This window comes from Haematobia irritans, chromosome 1 (genome assembly GCF_050003625.1).
Source record: "Haematobia irritans isolate KBUSLIRL chromosome 1, ASM5000362v1, whole genome shotgun sequence".
Classification (NCBI taxonomy): Eukaryota; Metazoa; Arthropoda; class Insecta; order Diptera; family Muscidae; genus Haematobia; species Haematobia irritans.
Window position 1 is genome coordinate 82,944,275 of NC_134397.1, and position 22,770 is coordinate 82,967,044.

General features: G+C 33.2%; 1 protein-coding gene across 1 annotated transcript; it reads right to left on the reverse strand.

Annotated features, from left to right (window-relative positions):
* Positions 1–4,311: 4,311 nt before the first annotated feature.
* Positions 4,312–15,233, reverse strand: LOC142227004 (uncharacterized). The gene is made up of 4 exons (XM_075297310.1): positions 14,642–15,233; positions 13,411–14,227; positions 4,544–4,712; positions 4,312–4,392 (listed from the first exon to the last, which is right to left on the reverse strand). Exons 1-4 carry the CDS (start codon positions 15,231–15,233, stop codon positions 4,312–4,314), a joined length of 1,659 nt encoding a protein of 552 aa, XP_075153425.1.
* Positions 15,234–22,770: the final 7,537 nt, after the last annotated feature.

Here is a 22,770-nt window from a genome sequence, read left to right on the forward strand (position 1 = left end):
TCCTCTAGAGTATGTCACGTTGAAGATGAGAATGGGCAAACCATATTTTCTGACGAGAATAAAGCGATTTGCCATAACAACTTTTTTCATAAAATCATCCAAAGTATACGCGGTGAAATTGCTTCAAACCATAATGAAAATTTTAAAGACCTTGGAACTATCTGTTATCACAGTACAGCTTTTCAGTTTCAAAAAGTAGATTTTTCAACTGTGGAGTCGTATGTGGCTTCAATGCATAAGGGGAAGGGATCAGGTTGCGATGGTATTACTGTAAAAATGATAAACGTTCGCAGAACGTTTATTTCAATGTTACTAACGAGGATATTGAACTGTATTATAGAATCCTCTATTTATCCCGATTGTTTAAAAATTCACGAAATAATTCCTGTACCTAAGATACGTAGTGCACATAGGGTTGAAATGTTTCGGCCTGTTTCTATGCTGCCCAATGTGAACAAAATTTTTGAAAAGATGTTATCAATTCAATTACTGGACTATCTTGAGTCGAACAAAATTCTTTTTGTTAGACAGTTTGGATTTCGCAAAGGTTTTGGGACGGAAGCAGCTGTTGTTACTCTGATTAATGATATATGTAATGGTCTTGACATAGGTAATTCAGGAGTAGCTGGTGTTTTTTTCGACTTGAGTAAAGCGTTTGACTTAGTGGATCACGATATATTGCTTCAAAAATTGCCATTTCTGGGTTTTCAGACCAAATCAGTGGAACTCATTAAAAGTTATTTGAATAATAGGAAGCAATATGTAAAAGTTGGTGAATGTAGGAGTGGTACTAAGCCAGTTGAGTGCGGAGTTCCCCAGGGAAGTATTATAGGGCCTTTGCTGTTTCTAATATATGTTAATGACATCTGCAAAATAAATTTCTTTGGGAAACTTTTCATGTTTGCTGATGACATTTGTCTTCTGTACAATTATAAAAATACTACTTGTCTAAAGGAACACATTGAATATGATGCTTCATTTATTTTTGAATATGCACGTTTGAACAAGTTGAAAATAAATACGGACAAAACAAAATTCATTAGATTCAGACCACAGGCTACTAGAAATGAACCAAAGATGTCAGTTTTTATTGATGGTATCCAAATTCGGGAATCTAATTCGGTGAACTATCTCGGAATTAACTTGTCTTCGAATTTGAATTGGGATAATCATATTGATATGATAAGATCCAAGATAGCAGCGGCCACTGGAGTTCTTCGTAAATTTAAATCAAAATTCTCTACGGATACAAAACTACAACTCTATTTCTCTTTGATTCACTCCCATTTAGTATACTTACCTTTAATTTACGGGTATAAGGAAACCAAATCATTGAAGTCTCTTCAAGTAGCACAGAATAAGGCATTAAAAATTGTATATAATTTGCCAATGGATTTTTCTACAAAAACGCTATTCGAGAAATATGCTAAATCCGTACTTCCGATAAAAGGAATATATAAATACAGCATCTCAGTGTTTATGTTTAAATGTGTTAGGAAGATTGGGAATCAATGTATTTCATTCCGTAATAATTTCAATCAGACTCAATGTAACACTCGTCAACGCTTAAACTTAATAGCCTCTAGATGTCGCCTAGAATTAACGAAGCAAACGATTGAATACGCTGGACCACATATATATAACGAATTACCAAATAGTCTGAAAAATATTGCTACAATATCAGGTTTTAAAAACAAGATGAAATTGTACCTATTGGAAACTATAGAAACACTTCTTTAAAATAATTGTATACGTAAAGATCTCTTACAAAATAAATTACGGTATGTTTGTACATAAACACAACATAATATGATTAACGTAATTTTCTAAATATATAATTTGATTAACGTAATTTTCTAAAATATGAATTGTTTTTTGTTGCCAATAAGTCTCTATAAAAGCCTTTAAGGCGCAGAGACGATAAAAATGTTGTATATATTTTTAATGAAATAAAGATTTTCAATAAAAAAAAAAAAAAAAAAGTACAACATGGTACTAAATTTTCCTGGTTTTAACAACACTTCGTGGAAATCTAAAAAATAGTTCAATTTTTGCGCGCGGTAGTCCATTCTTTTTATAAAACAGTTTACTTTTTTTCGGTGTGTACATGTATTATTAGTATTAGCCGATCGAATATTTTCAGAAATATGGATTTATTACCCACACTAATTGAGCGATTTCCTCTTTTTTAATAATGGACTCAATTTTAGTGGCATACTAATTCTGTAGGTTCAGAATCAACTATAACTCCTAATATCAGACATTTCTATTCAGATTGTGATAAAACTCCCATAACCATGTACCCCTTAATGTTCTTAAATATGGAAATGCGTTTTTCCCCAAACCTATACCATTGATACCCCAAAAACAATGTTAACTAATTCGGTAGGGGTGGTTTAGGGTATGATATAATCGGCCGCCCGACTTTCTTCGTTACTAACTTGTTGAATAATGGTCTCAAAATTCATTTTTATTATTCAACAACCTTCCAATTTTTTGATTTGGTAGTAATTTTGGTAGTACTCCTTCGGTTCGGCCTCAGTTTCGGCGATCACCTCTTCATTGCAGCCAAATTTTTCCCTGCGAGCATCCTTTTGAGGTCTGAGAACAAGAAAAAGTCGGTGGGGCCAGATCTGGAGAATACGGTGGGTGGGGAGCAATTCGAAGCCCAATTCATGAATTTTTGCCATCGTTCTCAATGACTTGGGGCACGCTGCGTTGTCTTGGTGGAACAACACTTTTTTCTTCTTCATATGGGGCCGTTTTGCCGCGATTTCGACCTTCAAACGCTCCAATAACGCCATATAATAGTCACTGTTGATGGTTTTTCCCTTCTCAAGATAATCGATAAAAATTATTCCATGCGCATCCCAAAAAACAGAGGCCATTACTTTGCCAGCGGACTTTTGAGTCTTTCCACGCTTCGGAGACGGTTCACCGGTCGCTGTCCACTCAGCCGACTGTCTATTGGACTCAGGAGTGTAGTGATGGAGCCATGTTTCATCCATTGTCACATATCGACGGAAAAACTCGGGTGTATTACGAGTTAACAGCTGCAAACACCGCTCAGAATCATCAACACGTTGTTGTTTTTGGTCAAATGTGAGCTCGCGCGGCACCCATTTTGCACAGAGCTTCCGCATATCCAAATATTGATGAATGATATGACCAACACGTTCCTCTGATATCTTTAAGGCCTCTGCTATCTCGATCGACTTCATTTTACGGTCATTCAAAATCATTTTATGGATTTTTTTGATGTTATTCGGTAACCACCTCTTTCGGGCGTCCACTGCGTTCACCGTCATCCGTGCTAATTGCACCACGCTTGAATTTTGCATACCAATCAATTATTGTTGATTTCCCTGGGGCAGAGTTCGGAAACTCATTATCAAGCCAAGTTTTTGCTTCAACCGTATTTTTCCCCTTCAGGAAACAGTATTTTATTAAAACACGAAATTCCTTTTTTTTCCATTTTTTCACGATAACAAAAGTTGCTTCACAAAAGACGCTCTATCTCACAAACTAATTGACTTACAGACGTCAAATTTTGACACGAATCATTTGAAGGTTGGTACTATATAAAAATAATATGCATTTATGGTTGGTTCTATATAAAAATAATATGCAGACCGGGGACTTACCAGCCAACCTGTTATAGCTCCTACTTGTATATGTGTGTGTCACAAGATTTGCATGAATATGACCATATTACCGATCTTATAGCAAAATATCAGACATGTGGTATTTAGCACATGGTAATACATTGCAACATATCGGATCAGATGTAGACTCAATTATTAGTGGTATGCTAACTTTGTAAAATAAAGTATAGCTCCTAATATCAGGAATATCTGTTCAGATTGAGATAAAGCTCCTACAAACATGTATCCCTTAATGGCATTAAATATGGAAATGTGGTTTATCTCCCAAACCTATACCAATGATACCCAATACATGCTTATGTTTGCTGATTAAATATGGGTGCACACAGAAAACAAATTTGTTGTGCCAACCAATTTTTTTGCCAACCAAATTATTTGGTCCCATCTACTATCAGAATATAACCGACAAAATTTGTTGAAGCAACCAATTGTTGTCTGACACAACAGTATATAAAATAGTTTAAAGAACTACATTTTGGGCACATTAATAGTCTAATTGGTAATCACAACCAATAAAATTGCATTCGTTTGTTAAAACAACTAACTATTTGCCCGATAACCAATGCTTGCGAATTTAAAGAAAAAATCCGTTGAATTCATTTTAGTTTTTATTTTATTATATATTAATGTATATTGTAGTTATTGATCAAAAAGGATCTTGTAAAAAGCCTTTTATGAATGGTAAAAGATAACCCCATGAAATAGCTAAGATGGAGATTTGCAAAATCTTCAAAAGCACAATCAAATATTTCCAGTTGTTGTTGTAGTACCATATTATCATAATTGGAAGCGTTCCATAGCAAATGAATAACATGGATTTTCCCAACTTCCGCCAATTCTCACGCCCATACATTAACTTTGTTAGTTCGACCACTCACAATCACGTGATCAATTTTCAGTGTGACTTGGGATTCAATCAGACTCATGAAATTTTTCTTATATATCGGCAGCAGGGGAAAGTTGAGATTTTGAGACCGATGATGAGGCAGACAAACCTTATATTTACCTTTCCCAACCTCGGTAATGGTCACATTTGCTAAGATATCTCTACATATGTTATGGAAATTAAGAGAAATGGTGAAGAGTGAGTTGCAATCTTACTTACCTTGAAAAAAAATCTAACTTGATTTTTAAAATTTTATGTAATTAATGAAACAAAAGATTATTTGTTGTCATATATGTAGTCCATAGCAACAAGTTCCCTTTATAACTATCAAATCTGTTAAAACAACCAACTTATTGGCCAGACAGACTTTCTGTTGGGTTTGGTGACACATTGGCAAAACAAATTAGTTATCACAACAATATGGAATAAATTGAAATGGTTGCTTACTTCAATATGTAAATAACGACCAATATTTAGTCGGGTGTACGAACTTTTAGTCACACAGCTATTATATTGGTTATAGAAACCATTAAACAAGGGAAGTAACTAACATTTATTCCAAACAACTAAAAATTTTAGGTCTCCACTATCTATTCGTTGTCGTACTTGAATTCCAACCAATTATTTCTCTGGGTGTGGTTTAGGGTTTGATAGAGTTAGCCCCACCCGACTTTCTACTTTACTTACGTGGTACAATTGTTACTTTTTTTAATACTTTAAAAACAGAGTAAAAATTAATAAAAAGTTACAAATTGTCGCAAAAAATGCTAAATCCTTTGTATGGATTCATGTTCAATTCATCGTTTCTTCTCCAATTTTGCATCACTTCCGGATCCAAAAAAAATATTTCCACTACTTTTTTGGCGACGTTTCTTTTTTGCTGGTTTATTAAAGAGCTAACAAAGTGAACGAAAAACTAACATTCAGAATGTTTATGATGTTAGATATTGAATTTACAGTGAATAGAAAACAAAGATGATGACTGTAAACATATTTGGCTCGAAATGTATTAAATCTTTCCCGAATCAACCTATGGCGAAGTCAAACTAACATCAGCTCGAATACTGATTTAATTTGATGTGATTGAATACGGAAAATGTCAAGATGAGTCTTTAGAGTTTGATGCTGCAAATGCAAGAAATGGAATTCTGGAAATCTCTTCTGTAATTAGTGATGCCTCATCGAAATTCCAAAAACAGATTTGAAAGTAAATACATCTCAGCTGCTCTTGTTCATCCATGTACATGACCCTCGCATCAAACTGCTTCTCGGAGGTTGTTATGATTGACAAGCAATTGGAAGTCAGAGGACACATGTTTGTGGTTTTTCAGAGCATTTCGTAGTGTCAACTTGTCGGGATTGTGTGACAAGTATGCGCAGATGTGGTCCGTATTCATTTCAGTGGAGAATATCGATATCAAATTACATCTTTGGTTACGGTCCATAAACAATCTTATGTATGATGCTAAAATGACATTAACATTTTTACGGAAATTTCTTGGAAAACTCTCAAATACGAAAATCCATAACGCGGATGAAAATTGTAACGAAGTTGAAAGGCATATTGTGGAATTTTTTAAAAATAGAGATATGTAATTTTTTTGTAATATACACAAACACATTTTGCTTCAAGCATATATATTTTCAGGATTGTTCCAAACAAAATATTGTTTGTATTGTTCAAACATATTATGTTTCACCGTAGGGCATACACTGGTAGAACAAAATTTAATGAAATTTTCTTTGTGTAAATATATTTTTAAGGCGCCAATTAGTTACTTCCATTCTTTTACTTGTAGCATACTCTCTAGGTCTCTCTTTCTAAACACATATATGTTTATAGGCTGTGTCTAAATTAATATATGTTTGCATCCAAACATATTATGTTTACAAAAATGTTATGTCCCAACATAATATGTTCTAACATATTCACATATATGTTCCAAACTTGTTATGCTTGTTTATGAACATTATATGCATTTAAGAATAATGTGTTAACAAATTTGAGTTCCAAACATATAATTTTTACTCCCAAACATATGAAAAACAGTCTTTTTCGTCCGTGTTCAAATCCCTGCCAGCATTTCAAATTTCCATTTCATTCTCATCCCTATTACAGACTCGTAAGTGACACTACAACAATCGCCAACTGTGATGGGGGAATCATATCAAAAAGTATGAAATGTACATGAAAGTATTTTGCCGTCACTATTGTTACAATAGCCATTTTATATTTTGTGAAACACCAAGCGCAATTACCTTATTATAATATATTTAAATAAAAAACGATAATGAAGTACTGAAAACATAGTTATTTCGCTTAAGATTGTGAAAGGTATATTGGTGAAGAAATTTTGACTTTCCAAATGGAATAAGACACCCTGCCTCCATCGAGAATAGAAACACTGGCAGATAGACGCTGCAACATGCAACGGTCCGCCCGTCCGTCAGTTGAAATCACGCTAACTTCCTGAACGAAACAAGCTATCGACTTCAAACTTGGCACAAGTAGTTGTTATTGATGTAGGTCGGATGGTATTGCAATTGGGCCATATCGGTTCACTTTTACGTATAGCCCCCATATAAACGGACCCCCAGATTTGACTTGCGGAGCCTCTAAGAGTAGCATATTTCATCCGATCTGGCTGAAATTTGGTACATGGTGTAAGTATATGGTCTCTAACAACCATGCAAAAATTGGTCCATATCGGTCCATAATTATATATAGCCCCCATATAAACCGATCCCCAGATTTGACCTCCGGAGCCTCTTAGAGGAGCAAAATTCATCCGATCCGGTTGAAATTTGGTACGTGGTGTTAGTATATGGTCCGTAATAACCATGCAAAAATTGGTCCATATAGGTCCATAATTATATATAGCCCCATAGTCCCCAGATTTGGCCTCCGGAACCTCTTGGAGGAGCAAAATTCATCCGATTTGGTTGAAATTTGGTACGTGGTGTTAGTATATGGTCTGTAATAGCCATGCAAAAATTGGTCCATATCGGTCCATAATTATATATAGCCCCATAGTCCCCAGATTTGGCCTCCGGAACCTCTTGGAGGAGCAAAATTCATCCGATTCGGTAAGTATATTGTCTCTAACAACCATGCAAAAATTGGTCCATATCGGTCCATAATTATATTAGCCCCCATATAAACCGATCCCCAGATTTGATCTCCGCAGCCTCTTGGAGGAGCAAAATTCATCCGATCCGGTTGAAATTTGGAACGTGGTGTTAGTATATGGTCGCTAATAACCATGCCAAAATTGGTCCATATCGGTCTATAGTTATATAACTTAAAAAAAAGATATTCATATAATCTCATGTGTAGAAAATTTTATTATGCATATATGTATACAATATTTTTATAATATTAAATTGAGCCGACGGGCTTTTTGGGCAGCAAATAAATCAATTACTTCTTCAGTCGGCACATTTATTCGGCGATGAACCGACATTAATGCCAATCCATTGAATCTACTCTCGCTAGTCGAATTTCTAAGATACGTCTTTAATATCTTCATTGTTGAAAATGAAAGTTCGGATGAGTACGTAGTAACTGCAGGGATGGAAAATGCAGTACTATAGTACTTTTTTCAATACTTTTTCACCCCGGTCAGTACCGTAGTACCCCCGCGAATGATTTAGTACCTTTTGTGTAGACATTTTTGAGTCGATATCAGATTTATGGTACAATAGCTTTGACAAAATATTTTAATATTTTGAGAAAGTCTTTATCAACCTTATTGGCTAATAGTCTTTTACAAATATGGCAAAACAAACATGTTCATGTGGGAAGAAAATCTCGATTTTGTAAAAGACATAGTCAAAAACCGGATTTTATTGAACTTCAAGAATGTTTTAGTCGAAAAAAGAATGTGATTCTATATTATCGATTTTTTATTTCGGTAGAAAATGTTGTCTAAATTTTATTTCTATATAGAATTTTTGCAAAATTTTATTTTTATAGAAAATTTTGTCAAAAATTTATTTCAATTGAAAATTTTGTACAAATTTTATTTCTATAGGAAATTTTTGCAAAATTGTATTTCTATAGAAAACATTTTGCAACATTTTTTTTCTACAGATTTTTTTTGCAAAATTTTATTTCTATAGAAAATTTTTGCAAAATTTTATTTATATAGAAAATTTTGTCAAAATTTTATTTTCTTTAAAATTTAGTCTCTTGACAATAATTTTCCAGTGAAATTTTTGTTGAAATTTAGTAAAAAGTACCTTTCCGCTCAAAAAATACCTTTTTTGCACTTTCTTACAAATTGTATTTTCCATCTCTGAGTAACTGGCAAAGTGACCATAATTTTTAAAATAATATGCACGTTTGGAAATATCTCTTTATTGCACTCTCCTAGTGCTTCCATCGCCGAATTAGGCAGGTTCTTTTCGCAGGTTTTGCGCCATTTCATTTACACATGTGTGTTTGGCTGTTTCGTTGTTGTTGCTATGGCCAAACAAAGCGAGTCATGTTCACAAAAAGAACAACATACACAAATAAAAAGCAGAAAGACATTTTCCAAAAATGAAATTTGTGGTGCGAGAACAAAAACAATTTGATTTTTTCGACCGTCGTTTGACGGGCTTTTCAACTAGTATTCTATGATTTGTGCAAGTTTTATAGGTAAGCGTTTTTCAAAATAAAACCTCCTGCTTTTCTTCAACATCTTCGATAAGATTTTTCTATGCAGCTAAAAATATATATTTATTTATATAAAAATATTCATTCATTTCGGTGGGGGTTTGATCCCCCTCATCCCCCCCCCCCCCCCCCAAAAATACGGCCTTGTACCTTGCCATCGGCAAGTGTTACCGCAACGAAAGTAATTCGATTGTGGATGACAGTTTTCAGTAGAAGTTTCTACGCAATCCGTTCTGGAGGGTACATAAGCTTCGGCCTGGCCGAACTTACGGCCGTATATAATTGTTAATATATGAAAGAAAACAGCCCTAATGATATTATTGAGAGGCGAGTTCGGCTCGGGGCCAGTGTATTGGCCGCCTAGATCGTGCGAATTAACGCGTTTATACTATTTTTTGAGAGGCTATGATAAAGCTTATGTCTGTACAGACAAGCCCGCTTCAACTGAGGAATTGGGAGACATTTATTGCAAAGTATGAAGTATTGCTGAGTATGCCACTCTTGGACCAAGAGGATGGATATTGAGGAGAAGGCGCAGGCAACATTTGTATGAAATTATCTTCAAACATTAAATTATATGGACCGTACTATCGATTCAAACAAAGATTACATGCATTTTTCTGAGTTTTATGACTTGTTTTGTTTAATTTCCTATAGCTGTAAAATCATCCTTAACTTTTAAATATCAATAAAAACTATATTTCATGTTAGCCTGATACCGAAACAGGCAATTGACGTCCAAATGCATTATATCTAATTATACAATTATTTTTCGAGCTTTATGGACAGATATAGATTAAGGAACATGGTTAATAGAGCCATTGAAAAGAAAACGCCAGATACAAATCTATACACGGTTCGGGCGAATGAACCTTTCCACAGCCTTTAGTATAGATCTGGCTGGGAAAGATAACTCAATTTTGGGCCCTTTATGCTAACTCCTTATGGAGAAAATATATCTGTCCATAAAGCTCGAAAAATAATTGTATAATTAGATATCAATAAAAACATTAAAAACTCCTCAAAATTCTTTTGCATTATCAAATTGCTACTTATAGAATTTTTATTAAAAAAAATCCAAATCGACATTTTAAAATAGCTAATAGGCGTTTTTTCCAAATTTTGAAAAGTTTTAAAGGTCTACAAGTCCACTTTTAGATTTTCATTGCAATACCTATTCTGGAGATAACAATTAAAGATGTAAATCACATAGTTATTGAATATTTGAAGGTCTGTGCAATGTGCACTGAAAAAAAGCATGCTTCGTTCCAAAGATGTTGTCTTTACTTTAAAATTGTTGGTATTGATTCCGAGCGAAAGAAGCGGAGAACACAAATAAGGATACATTTAAGACACAATTCTCTTTTAAATTTGGGTTTTGTGTACTTGCTTCTAGGAAGCAAATTTTAATTTTTCGCTTTCTCAGCTTTTTGTCTTCATATGCTATCAAAGTCCTTTAAAAACGAGTTAACGACAACTTTATTTTCCAAGTTAAGACTCGACTTCCAGTAGAAATTATGCTATGTTTCAAGTAAAAAGCTTCTTTAAAATAAAGTGTTGAAAAACATGTCCTATATCTGAACGATTTTTTGCTTTGTAGTCAAGATGCAAAAAGACAACAAATTTAGAGACAATTTCATTAATTTAAAAAAATTTTTCTGAATTATTAAAGTCAAGTTGACCTTAGCCCAAAAATGTTTTCTTTCATGTTATGATACCCATTTTTAAGTCAAGTCACTTAATTATAAGGACAATACGACTTCATTGAAAAGTTTATCGACATTTCGACAAGGAAAAAAACTTTATATTAGAGAAATGCGTCTTCTATGCTAAGCAAAATTTGCATTCGTAAGGAAGTTTGTTTGGAAGAAAAGTATGTACTTTCTATGATAAAAGTTGATATAAAACAATTTCATAAACACTAATTGCAAAAAAAAATATGTTTTTCTACCTAATTGCATCTTCTGTCACATCTTTCACATCAACCAAAAATAGTCAACGAATCTTTTTCTATTATTATTATTTCAGTTTCTTTTTTTGTATTTTTTCTCACACTTCGACAGATAGCATAGACCTAATAGCGCTTATTTTCGTGACCTCAATTGATCAATTTGCTCAATTTGATTGAGGTATTTTACTCATATTCAACACTATTTAATTTTAATACGGAAAACATTTAACCAATATTGTTCCATAACCACCATATTTTCCGATTCAGTTTATTGTGACTTTTTGCTTTTCCACAAACTAAATCGACTGCTCCGGGAAACCGTTTCGACTTAGTTGAATACGTTGGATTGACTTTTGCGAGAATTTGAAATAACTTTTGTATGAGTAAATGCGCCCGAAGGATTACTTTAAGGGGCACGAAATTGATTTACTGCAATAAATTAAAGAATTTTAAAATTACGAAGCTTAATGTTCTTTTGTCCTCATTCGAAAATATTCGAAACTTATAAAATAAATGTCAAATTAATTAATCTATTCGTGTTCATTAACTGCACAACGATTACCATCAACCACTTCTCATAGTTTACACATCTCAAAGCTCTATCCAAATATCATTTAATCATCGTAAATATCCCCAATATCCAATTATTGTTGGTATCTCCGATAAGCGTTATTATCGTTTGGCAAATTGATTGCTTATTATATGACGATGCGCTCTCTAAATTGCTAACTCACTCATTGTAAATTTCCTTTAATGGATTTTTAAGCTTTTGCTAATTATAGGCGTCTGCTTAAAACTACATATTTTCATATCCATTCATGGGGATCAAAGAATTTGCCAAAATTTAGTCTTTGCTTAATTGCTGAGGCGTTTTTTTTTTTTTTCAATTTGTTTATTTATTTAATTATTTCTCATAAGTATAAACTACCAATAAACAAAGTAGGTAAATATAGTACTTCAAATACACAGGTTCGACATCGAACTCTCTAGTACATTACATATATGTTTTCTACATTCATTCTTGTTTTTATCAATTACTTATATGTTATAAAGTTTACATTGGAACTACTTAATATAGTGTGCAATATAATGAAAAGCTGTACAAAAACATTATTTTATTTGCATTGTAAAGAGAAGTCAAGGATTAAAAAAGAAGTAATTTTATTATGGTTTATACCACCAAAATTTGAGTATCTTACTAAAGTCTATTCTATCCTTTTTAGTTATTGTTGTATCAAATCGTAGTTCGTTACTATTTCTGAGGTTAATGTCGAAAGATTTTACATTAGGTCTTCTGAATAAATGATAAAACTGTGGAACACCTTCACTGTTTTGTATGTAGCCCATTTTGTCTAAATACAGAAAGGCTTCTGGAGGGACATATCCCGTTTCAAGTGTATTACATATATATGATTCATCAGCATAATACGGAGCCAATATTAAATTATTTGTATCATTATTTGTACATTTGAGGATATGATTCCTTATTGTTTTAATTAAAAAGTTATCTATTCTGTTAACATTCGCTGAATCATAGAGAATTTTATTGGATACAAAGTGTGTATAGTTTGTGTGGGCTGATCTGAAAAGATTTGTACATGATCTCAAACATTTTCTCTCAAATTTTCTGAGCCTTTCCATATAAGCGGGAGAAATATTGAACCATATTGGTGCACCATAGCTTAAAATAGATCGAACCATTGACTTATATAACAATAACTTTACATCTTTATTAACATGTTTAGAAAAAAATATTGATTTGTGTGCAAAGAAAGAGTTTCTGGCTTTTGTTATTTGGTATTCAATATGATAATTGAAGTACAAGAATTTGTCTAATATTAATCCCAAATATTTTACTTCTTCTTTTACAGGTATTTTTATGTCTCTCAAGTTAGACTCAATTCCGAATTTTCTCCAGTTTTTTCTAATATTCCAGTTACATTTATTAACGGGGGGACGGAAAAGTATAGATTCACATTTATTAATATTTATTTTCATGTTCCAATTATTTGAATAATTCTCTAATTTATTGAACGAGTTTTGCAGTTTGTTATTTATGTCTTCTATTTCATCTCCGACTTCGAAAATGATTATATCGTCGGCAAACCCTATAATGTTATCTATCGTTTTAAGGAGATCATGAATATAAAGATTGAATAGTATCGGAGCGTTTACGGTCCCCTGCTGTAAACCATTGACCATTTTAAATACTCTAGAGCTTGTATATCTCTTGATAGAAACAACAAACTCCTTGTTGGAAATCATATTAAATATGAGAATTACTAAGTGAAGAGGGAAATTATAATCCACTAATTTCTTAATGAGCCCTGGTATCCATACGCTATCGAAAGCTTTCTCATAATCAATTAGGCAGGCACCTGTATACATTTTTTGATTCCAATTCCATTGTATATTAGAGACCAGCAAGTTAATAGCATGAATGGTAGAGTGCCTATGTTTGAAGCCAAATTGTTTCTCGCATATCAAATTTAGCTTTTGGCAATTTTTCTGTATTAGATTGTTGACTGCCATCTCAAATATCTTACTTATATTTGGTAAAAGACTTATTGCTCTTAGATTTTTCGGATCCGTTAAATCTTTATCCTTTTTCGGTAAGATTATTACCTTGGCTCTTTTCCATTTGCTTGGGAAAAAAGCATTGTTTATCATATTATTAAATAATGTAAGATATTCGAAGACCAAAGGTTTGGGAATATTTTTTAAAATAATGTTCGGTATTTCATCCAAACCAGATGATGATTTTCCCTTTAAGTTCGAAAAAATATAAGTAATTTCGTCCCTTGTTATGAACATATTCTGGATATGGGAAGATGTTATATTATTGGATAAAAATGTATCATTAAAGCAATTAATTCTCGTAGGAACGTTTTCATAATTCATTTTTTGTTCAGAAAATGAACTGAAAAATTCTGAAACTGCAATATGAGTGATATTGGAATCATCAATATTCTTTGAAGAATAAATGGATTCCATGTAAGCTCCGATAACGTCACAGATATCTTCCTCCTTCCTAAGGATGTATTTATTTGAATCTGGTTCAGATTCTAATGATTGAGGATTAATATCAACATTATTTAACAAAAAAACTTCGTTTGCTGGTATCTTTAACAAATCTATGTTAACTGAATTTTTTTTCTTAGTCATTTTTTTAGCTTCAAAAAATATTTTGGTAGGATCTGAGCAATTAATTCTCGATAAACGGTTTTTCAAATGTTTGTTTACTGATATGCAAAAGTTATCTAGCAAAAGTTTTTTAACCAATTTAAGTCGGTTTTTTAAATATTTAAGTTCGTTTGGGGGAACAATCCTTTGAAATCTGTTGTGGTTCTTTATTATTGTTAATATTCTGCTCTTTTCTTTTTGAAGACTTTTGATAGTCGGATTTAACAGATGGTCAAGTCTTTTATGATCCTTGTGGATTGGGACGCAATTCCCAATTGCATGAATTATAATATCACTTAATCTATCTAAATGCTCCTCAATTTCACTGTTGGAGAGGTTTATATTATTTGGAATAAGAGTCTCTTTTTTTAAATTGTCCAGTATTGTTCGTTCAAACTTCTTCCAATTAGTCTTCTTGTAATCAAGTGATGTTACATTGTCTTGTTCCATAAATTCGAATGATCCTAAATCTGGACTTTGCGAAAAGACAATTTTTATGGCATTATGATCACTGTCATAATCCAGTGTTTCCAAGCAGTTTATTGAATCATTTAGTTTGTGTATAAAAAGTCTACTGTCTGCGATGCATATGTCCAAATAAGAACCACTTCTGGGATATGAAGGCCAAATAGAGGCATATATCCTACATCTGTATTGAATTTCATTATCTTTTATCCAGTCATTTAGCGAAATACCTTTATCATTGTTAGATTCATTTCCCCAACATATATGTTTTGAGTTAAGATCTCCAGCTAATATATAAAAGTTATTTAGATTATCTAATTTTAGTTGTTCAAACAATTTCATAAAATCATTTTTAAAATGTTTATTGTTGTTCCCAGCTGGGTAGTAAGCAGAAATTATAAACATATGTTTATTAGCTGACATTGGTATTCTAATAATGCATGTCTCTAACATTGTCAAATTAAGTGAAAACCTATCGAATTCCTTAAATTTTATATTGTTTCTTATTAGAATACCTGTACCTCCCCCTGTTGTACATGAGTTTCTATCTTTTCTAATGAAGTTGTAATTTTCAAAAAATAATTTATGTTTATTATTAAGTTTAGTCTCATTGAGAAGTATAATATGAGGGTTGTGTTTATTTAAAAAACATTGAAGATCATATCTTCTATTTAATCTTATAATCGAGTTTACATTAATTTGTATAATAATGAGTTTATCTATTATTAAGTTGTTGTTGTTATTTGGATTCATATCTAATTAATTTCAAGAGCTGTGTATAATGCATCAATTCTAGCTGCTTGTTTCTCCATTTGTTTTTCTAGGTTTGAAAGTTGATGTACAATGTTTTGTATTGATAATTGTAAATTTTGAAAAATATCACTAGTCATGTTGGAATTGACATTTTCATTGTTTATTTTTAATGCATTTGCAAAACTTAAATTTTTATTGACATTCATGTATTGCTGACTGCGGGATTGTCCAATTGTCTCTTTTCTCTCTTTCAGTTTCTGTTTTATTCTCTTATATGCCTCGCAACCTTTATAAGAAGCAGGGTGACCATACTTTTTGCAGAGTACACAGTAAAGTTTTTCTCTTTCATCAGCTGTGACTTTTGACATGCTGCAATTGCCAATCTCATGATTCTGATCGCATTTTACGCATTTGGGTTCTAGAAAGCAGTTGGAGGCGCTGTGAAAAAAGCCCTGGCATCTTCTACATTGTGGAATCTGATCCTTTTGTATTGGTTCCCATTTAATAACTCGGTGTAATATGCCTGTTATTGTTTTTAACTCTTTTAATGTTCCTTCGGGTTGAATTTGAACTATGAACATAGGAAGAGCTTGCCCCTCCTTTCTGGATTTGTTAGTCGAGAATGGACTTACTTTTTTGAATTTTAGAGAATCTGTTTCGTGCTTGCGAAGTTCTTCAAGAATAGTTGTTGGATTGATTTTGGCTTCTATGCCTTTGAGTACAAAAGTTTTGTTTTTTCCACATTTAGGGGTATATGTAAAAAATTTCGTATCGGTTTTTTTAAGATGTGTCTTAACACGCACAAAGTTTTCGATAGATTTAAGAAACAAAGATATTTTTTTAATATTTTCATATTGTTTTATATTAAAATCATTTATTTTCAAACCATTTTTTAGAAAGTTAATTAGTTCGTTTGCGTCCACGTTGAATATATTTATTGGTGGTATTTTCATTTTTTCTTTATTTTGTTTGTTTTGATTTAGATTTACACTTTCCGCATTTTGTTTAGCACTGTGGGATGTTGTAGGTGTCTCTAATGAGTTGTCACTCGAAGAGTGAGAGGGATTATTATATGGATGTGTGTTGTTGTTTTTAAGATGTTCTTTGAACTTAAGTAAATGCTCTTCATCACATTCGAATCCATCATCATTGGTACCGTTGTCGAGCAAAGCATAATAATTGCTCTTTAGTATTTTGTTATTGTTCTCCATAATATCATTATTTTTTCTTTTTCTGTCCACTATCAGATTTTTTGATTTCGTGTTTGAGTTGAGAGAGTCTCCCAGACTCATAGTCACATGAATTAAATCAAAGTTTAAAGCAAGTAAATTGCTTCAAAATAGTTTTTGATTTACTTTTGCACTTATTTAGGAAAAAGTTCCAAAAAAAGTGTTTCACCAAAGATTTGCACACAATTAATTCCGAATAATTACCGAGACTTACAGTACGTCTGTACAACATGACGGTTTAAACAGAACTCCTCATTGCTGAGGCGTTTTACGAGGAGCGTAATTGTTTCAAAGTTGTAAATTATGTGGAATCTTTGGAAATCCATGTGACATCATACGGTTTGGATTATCTGGCGTGTGTGTGTGTGTGTGTGTGAGTTCCATAAAAGTGTCTAAGTTTCAATAAAGTTATTTTGTGAGTGGTGTCCCCAAACATAGGTACATAAATATGTCCATATGCCCATATCAAAATTAAATCCATCACCAAATCCATTAAGAATCCATATAAGACACAAAACATTAACGAACCAAATTTTATGCCAAGTAAGGGAGAGCATTTAAATCTATTATGAGCCTAACACACACACAAGCATCCACATTCAGATATAGGCCTACACATAGCCATCCAGACAGGGCCATATTGCACCCTCGTACTCTTGGCCTCATTCACACACACACACTCACACACGCATCTCCATTCGTACCACTCTAACTCACCACACCGCACAAATGATAGAATTATGATGAGCTAATGTTTCTAATGACCTATTTTCGGTGTCAATTTTACATCCATGTTTTACAATCTGAGGAACAACTTCAGACTATAAATAGCATTTTAATTACACGGAAAAGGGACAATTTGTATTAGTGTGGTTTCTGGCCGACAAGGGAGCCGAACGAATACCCAGTACCAATAGGGGGATGAAAGGTGTCTTCTCGTACGGGAAAGAGATTCTGTGGCTAAGACGACCACAACACAAAGTTGAGCTATCATGAAATACCAATTAACGCATACAGCGTGAAATGCTATTAATATCCCTAAAATAGTTACACTCTGTGTCGTTGGTCTTTGTAGGATTGTTGACTCTAACTAGAGAATGAATTTTCTCTGCAGAGATGACAAACAGAGTTGTGTTATACGCGCAAACAAATAATTCTTTCCACCCAAACGAAATTTTAGACTAACAAAGTTCGTTTCTCATTTGCTTTTCGCTGTAAGGAAGTTTATTTGGAAGAAAAATTTATACTTTTTGTGATAAACGTTTATTATTTTCCAGGATGTAAAAAAAATTGCATAAAGTATAAAGTTGCGGTAACACTTGCCGATAGCAAGATATCTTAAAACTCCCTAACACCGTCTTCTCAATTGTAAGTTAGTCCATACGGGGTATATATTAAACAATAAAAAGGGCGATTAAATACGTATATAATTCAGTTTGACAACATTTTATATAGAAATAAAATCTTGCCAAAATTTTGTATAGTAATAAAATTTTGACAAAATTTTCTACAGTAATAAAATTTTGACAAAATTATATTAATATATAACTAACTATAGACCGATATGGACCAAATGTGGCATGGTTGTTCGCGGCCATATACTAGCGGATCGGGTGAATTTTGCTCTTCCAAAGGGCCCCGGAGGTCAAATCTGGGAATCGGTTTATATGGGGCCTACATACAATTATGGACCGATATGAACCAATTCCTGCATGGTTGTTAGAGACTATATACTAACACCACGTACCAAATTTCAACCGAATCGGATGAATTTTGCACATCCATAAGGCTCCTAAGGTCACATCTGGGGATCGGTTTATATGGGGGCTATATATAATTATGAACCGATGTGGATCAATTTTGGCATGGTTGTTAGAAATCATATACTTACACCATGTACGGAATTTCAGCTGGATCGGATGAAATTTGCTTCTCTTAGAGGCTCCGCAAGCTAAATCTGGGGATCGGTTTATTTTATATGGGGGCTATATATAATTATGGACCGATGTGGACCAATTTTTGCATGGTTAGTAGAGACCATATATTAACACCGTGTACCAAATTTCAGCCGGATCGGAGGATCCGGAGGTCAAATCTGGAGATCGGTTTATATGGACCGATATGGACCAATTTTGCATGGGTGTTAGAGACCATATTCTAACACCGTGTACATTTCAACCGGATCGGATGAATTTTGCTCCTCCAAGAGTCGCCGCAAGCCAAAGCTGAGCGTTGGTTTATATGGGGGCTATACGTAAAAGTGGTCCAATATGGCCCATTTGCAATACCATCCGACCTACATCAATAACAACTACTTGTGCCAAGTTTCAAGTCGATAGCTTGCTTCGTTCGGAAGTTGCCGTGATTTCAACAGACGGACGGACATGCTTAGATCCACTCAGAATTTCACCACTACCCAGAATATATATTCGACTTTTTAAATGTTTATACCCTCCATCATAGGATGGGGGTATATTAACTTTGTCATTCCGTTTGTAACACATCGAAATATTGCTCTAAGACCCCATAAAGTATATATATTCTGGGTCGTGGTGAAATTCTGAGTTGATCTAAGCATGTCCGTCCGTCCGTCCGTCTGTTGAAATCACGCTAACTTCCGAACGAAACAAGCTCTCGACTTGAAACTTGGCACAAGTAGTTGTTATCGATGTAGGTCGGATGGTATTGAAAATGGGCCATATCGGTCCACTTTTACGTATAGCCCCCATATAAAGGGACCCTCAGATTTGGCTTGTGGAGCCTCTAACAGAAGCATATTTCATCCGATCCGGCTGAAATTTGGTACATGGTGTTGGTATATGGTCTCTAACAACCGTGCAAAAATTGGTCCACATCGGTCCATAATTATATATAGTCCCCATATAAACCGATCCCCAGATTTGGCTTGCGAAGCCTCAAAGAGAACCAAATTTCATCCGATCCGGCTGAAATTTGGTACATGATGTTGGTATATGGTCTCTAACAACCATGCAAAAATTGGTCCACATCGGTCCATAATTATATATAGCCCCCATATAAACCGATCCCCAGATTTGGGTTGCGGAGCCTAAAAGAGAAGCAAATTTCATCCGATCCGGCTGAAATTTGGTACATGGTGTTGGTATATGGTCTCTAACAACCGTGCAAAAAATGGTCCACATCGGTCCATAATTATATATAGCCCCCATCCGATCCGGCTGAAATTTGGTACATGATGTTGGTATATGGTCTCTAACAACCATGCAAAAATTGGTCCACATCGGTCCATAATTATATATAGCCCCCATATAAACCGATCCCCAGATTTGGGTTGCGGAGCCTCAAAGAGAAGCAAATTTCATCCGATCCGCCTGAAATTTGGTACATGATATTGGTATATGGTCTCTAACAACCATGCAAAAATTGGTCCACATCGGTTCATAATTATATATAGCCCCCATATAAACCGATCCCCAGATTTGGCTTGCGAAGTCTCCAAGAGAAGCAAATTTCATCCAATCCGGTTGTAATTTGGAACATCGTGTTAGTATATGATCTTTAACAACCGTGGCAGAATTGGTCCATATCGGTCCAATAATATTTATTAATAATAAAAAATTAAGTTTCATGCGAAGTCTCCAAGAGAAGCAAATTTCATCCAATCTGGTTGTAATTTGGAACATCGTGTTAGTATATGATCTTTAACAACCGTGGCAGAATTGGTATATATCGGTCCAATTGGTCCATAGCCCCCATATAAAACGTTCTCCAGATTTGACCTCCGGAGCCTCTTGGAGGAGCAAAATTCATCCGATCCGGTTCAAATTAAGAACGTGGTGGTAGTATATGGTCGCTAACAACCATACCAAAATTGGTCCAATCACACAAAAATTGGTCCATATCAGTTCATAATCATGGTTGCCACTAGAGCCAAAAATAATCAACCAACATTTTATTTCTATAGAAAATTTTGTCAAAATTTTATTTCTAGAGAAAATTTTGTTAAAATTTTATTCGGTTCATAATAAAATGTTCATCATTGTCAGAATTTTATTTCTATAGAAAATTTTGTCAAAATTTTATTTCTATAGAAAATTTTGTTCAAATTTTATTCGGTTCATAATCATGGTTGTCACTCGAGCCAAAAATAATCTACCAAGATTTTATTTCTATAGAAAATTTTGTCAAAAGTTTATTTCTATAGAAAATTTTGTTAAAATTTTATTTCTGTAAAAATTTTTGTCAAAATTTTCTTTCTACAGAAAATTTTGTCAAAATTTTTATTTCTATAGAAAATTTTGTGAAAATTTTATTTCTATAGAAAATTTTGTTAAAATTTTATTTCTGTAGACATTTTTGTCAAAATTTTCTTTCTATAGAAAATCGAGCCAAAAATAATCTACCAAGATTTTATTTCTATAGAAAATTTTGGCAAAAGTTTATTTCTATAGAAAATTTTGTTAAAATTTTATTTCTGTAGACATTTTTGTCAAAATTTTCTTTCTATAGAAAATTTTGTGAAAATTTTTATTTCTATAGAAAAGTTTGTGAAAATTTTATTTCTATAGAAAATTTTGTTAAAATTTTATTTCTGTAGAAAATTTTGTCAAAATTTTATGTCTACTTTGTCAAACTGAATTATATACGTATTGGATCGATCTTTTTTGATTTAATATATACCACGTATGGACTTACATACAATTTAGAAGATGGTGTTAGGAGGTTTTAAGATACCTTGCCATCGGCAAGCGTTACCGCAACTTAAGTAATTCGATTCTGGATGGCAGTGTTTAGAAGAAGTTTCTACGCAATCCATGATGGAGGGTACATAAGCTTCGGCCTGGCCGAACTTACGGCCGTATATACTTGTTTAAATTTTACCTTTCGCCCGGACGGAGAATCGAACCGCGGACCATGCAATTTGCAAGCCAACACATTATCCACTGAGCTAGGTAGCCGTTATTTTCATCAATAGACAATTATCTATGTAAGTCATATATATAGCATAGCTTTCGGCGCCCACGAGCCCATTAAGGGAAGTTCAAAATCGTTGGATCCAAGTAATCGTTTTTTTTTTGAGTGCACCTACCGAATCAAATGTTTCACTTCACATTGTGCTACGATGAACCTTCATTTCACTGAAAAAACAGTGATGGAAGACAACATTTAGTTATTTTTAGAAATTTTTTAATATTTTTAGAAAATTTTAACTAAACAGTATTACAAATGCTGACTTCGCGCCGATATCACAAAAATAAGTAAATATTTTTCGACAAAATCAAGAAAATTTATTAGACATAATTAATTTTTTTTCACTTGTTAAAGAAAATTTTGTAGTTTGAAAGAAAAAATTGCAAGAATGTCTTTAGTGACATACGAAGTTCATGATGGACACATTTGTAATAAAATTTACACATTTAAAGAAATAATGAACTATTTTGTGAGAAATACGAATTTAGTAAAACTTTTTACTTCATTTGTGTATATTTTTTCCGTTTTTTTAGTTCATTTAACTAATGTACGCAAAAAAATATTAGAGTAAAGGAAACCTTCTCCATATATAATAATTCCATGAACTAAAATAAAGTTAAATTGGCTTTAGTGAAATAGAGAGTTCACTTTTTTTGACTGTTCATAAGCCCGAATTCTTGGTTCGGTTGCTTTTTAACGTCGACCATTTCAAAAAGCGTTTAACATTTACTTTGTTATGATTCTTCCCGCACTGAAAAAAAGCATGCCCGGCTTCAAAGATTATGTCCTTACTTTAAAAATTTTGGTATTGATTCCGAGCCAAGGAAGCGGAGAATACAAGTAAGGATACTTTTAAGACACAATTCTCTTTTAAATTTGGGTTTTGTGTACTTGCTTCTAGGAAGCAAATTTTAATTTTTCACTTTATCAGCTTTTTTTCTTCATATGCTATCAAAGTACTTTAGAAACGAGTTAACGACAACATTCTTTTCCAAATTCAGACTCGACTTCCAGTACAAATTATGCTA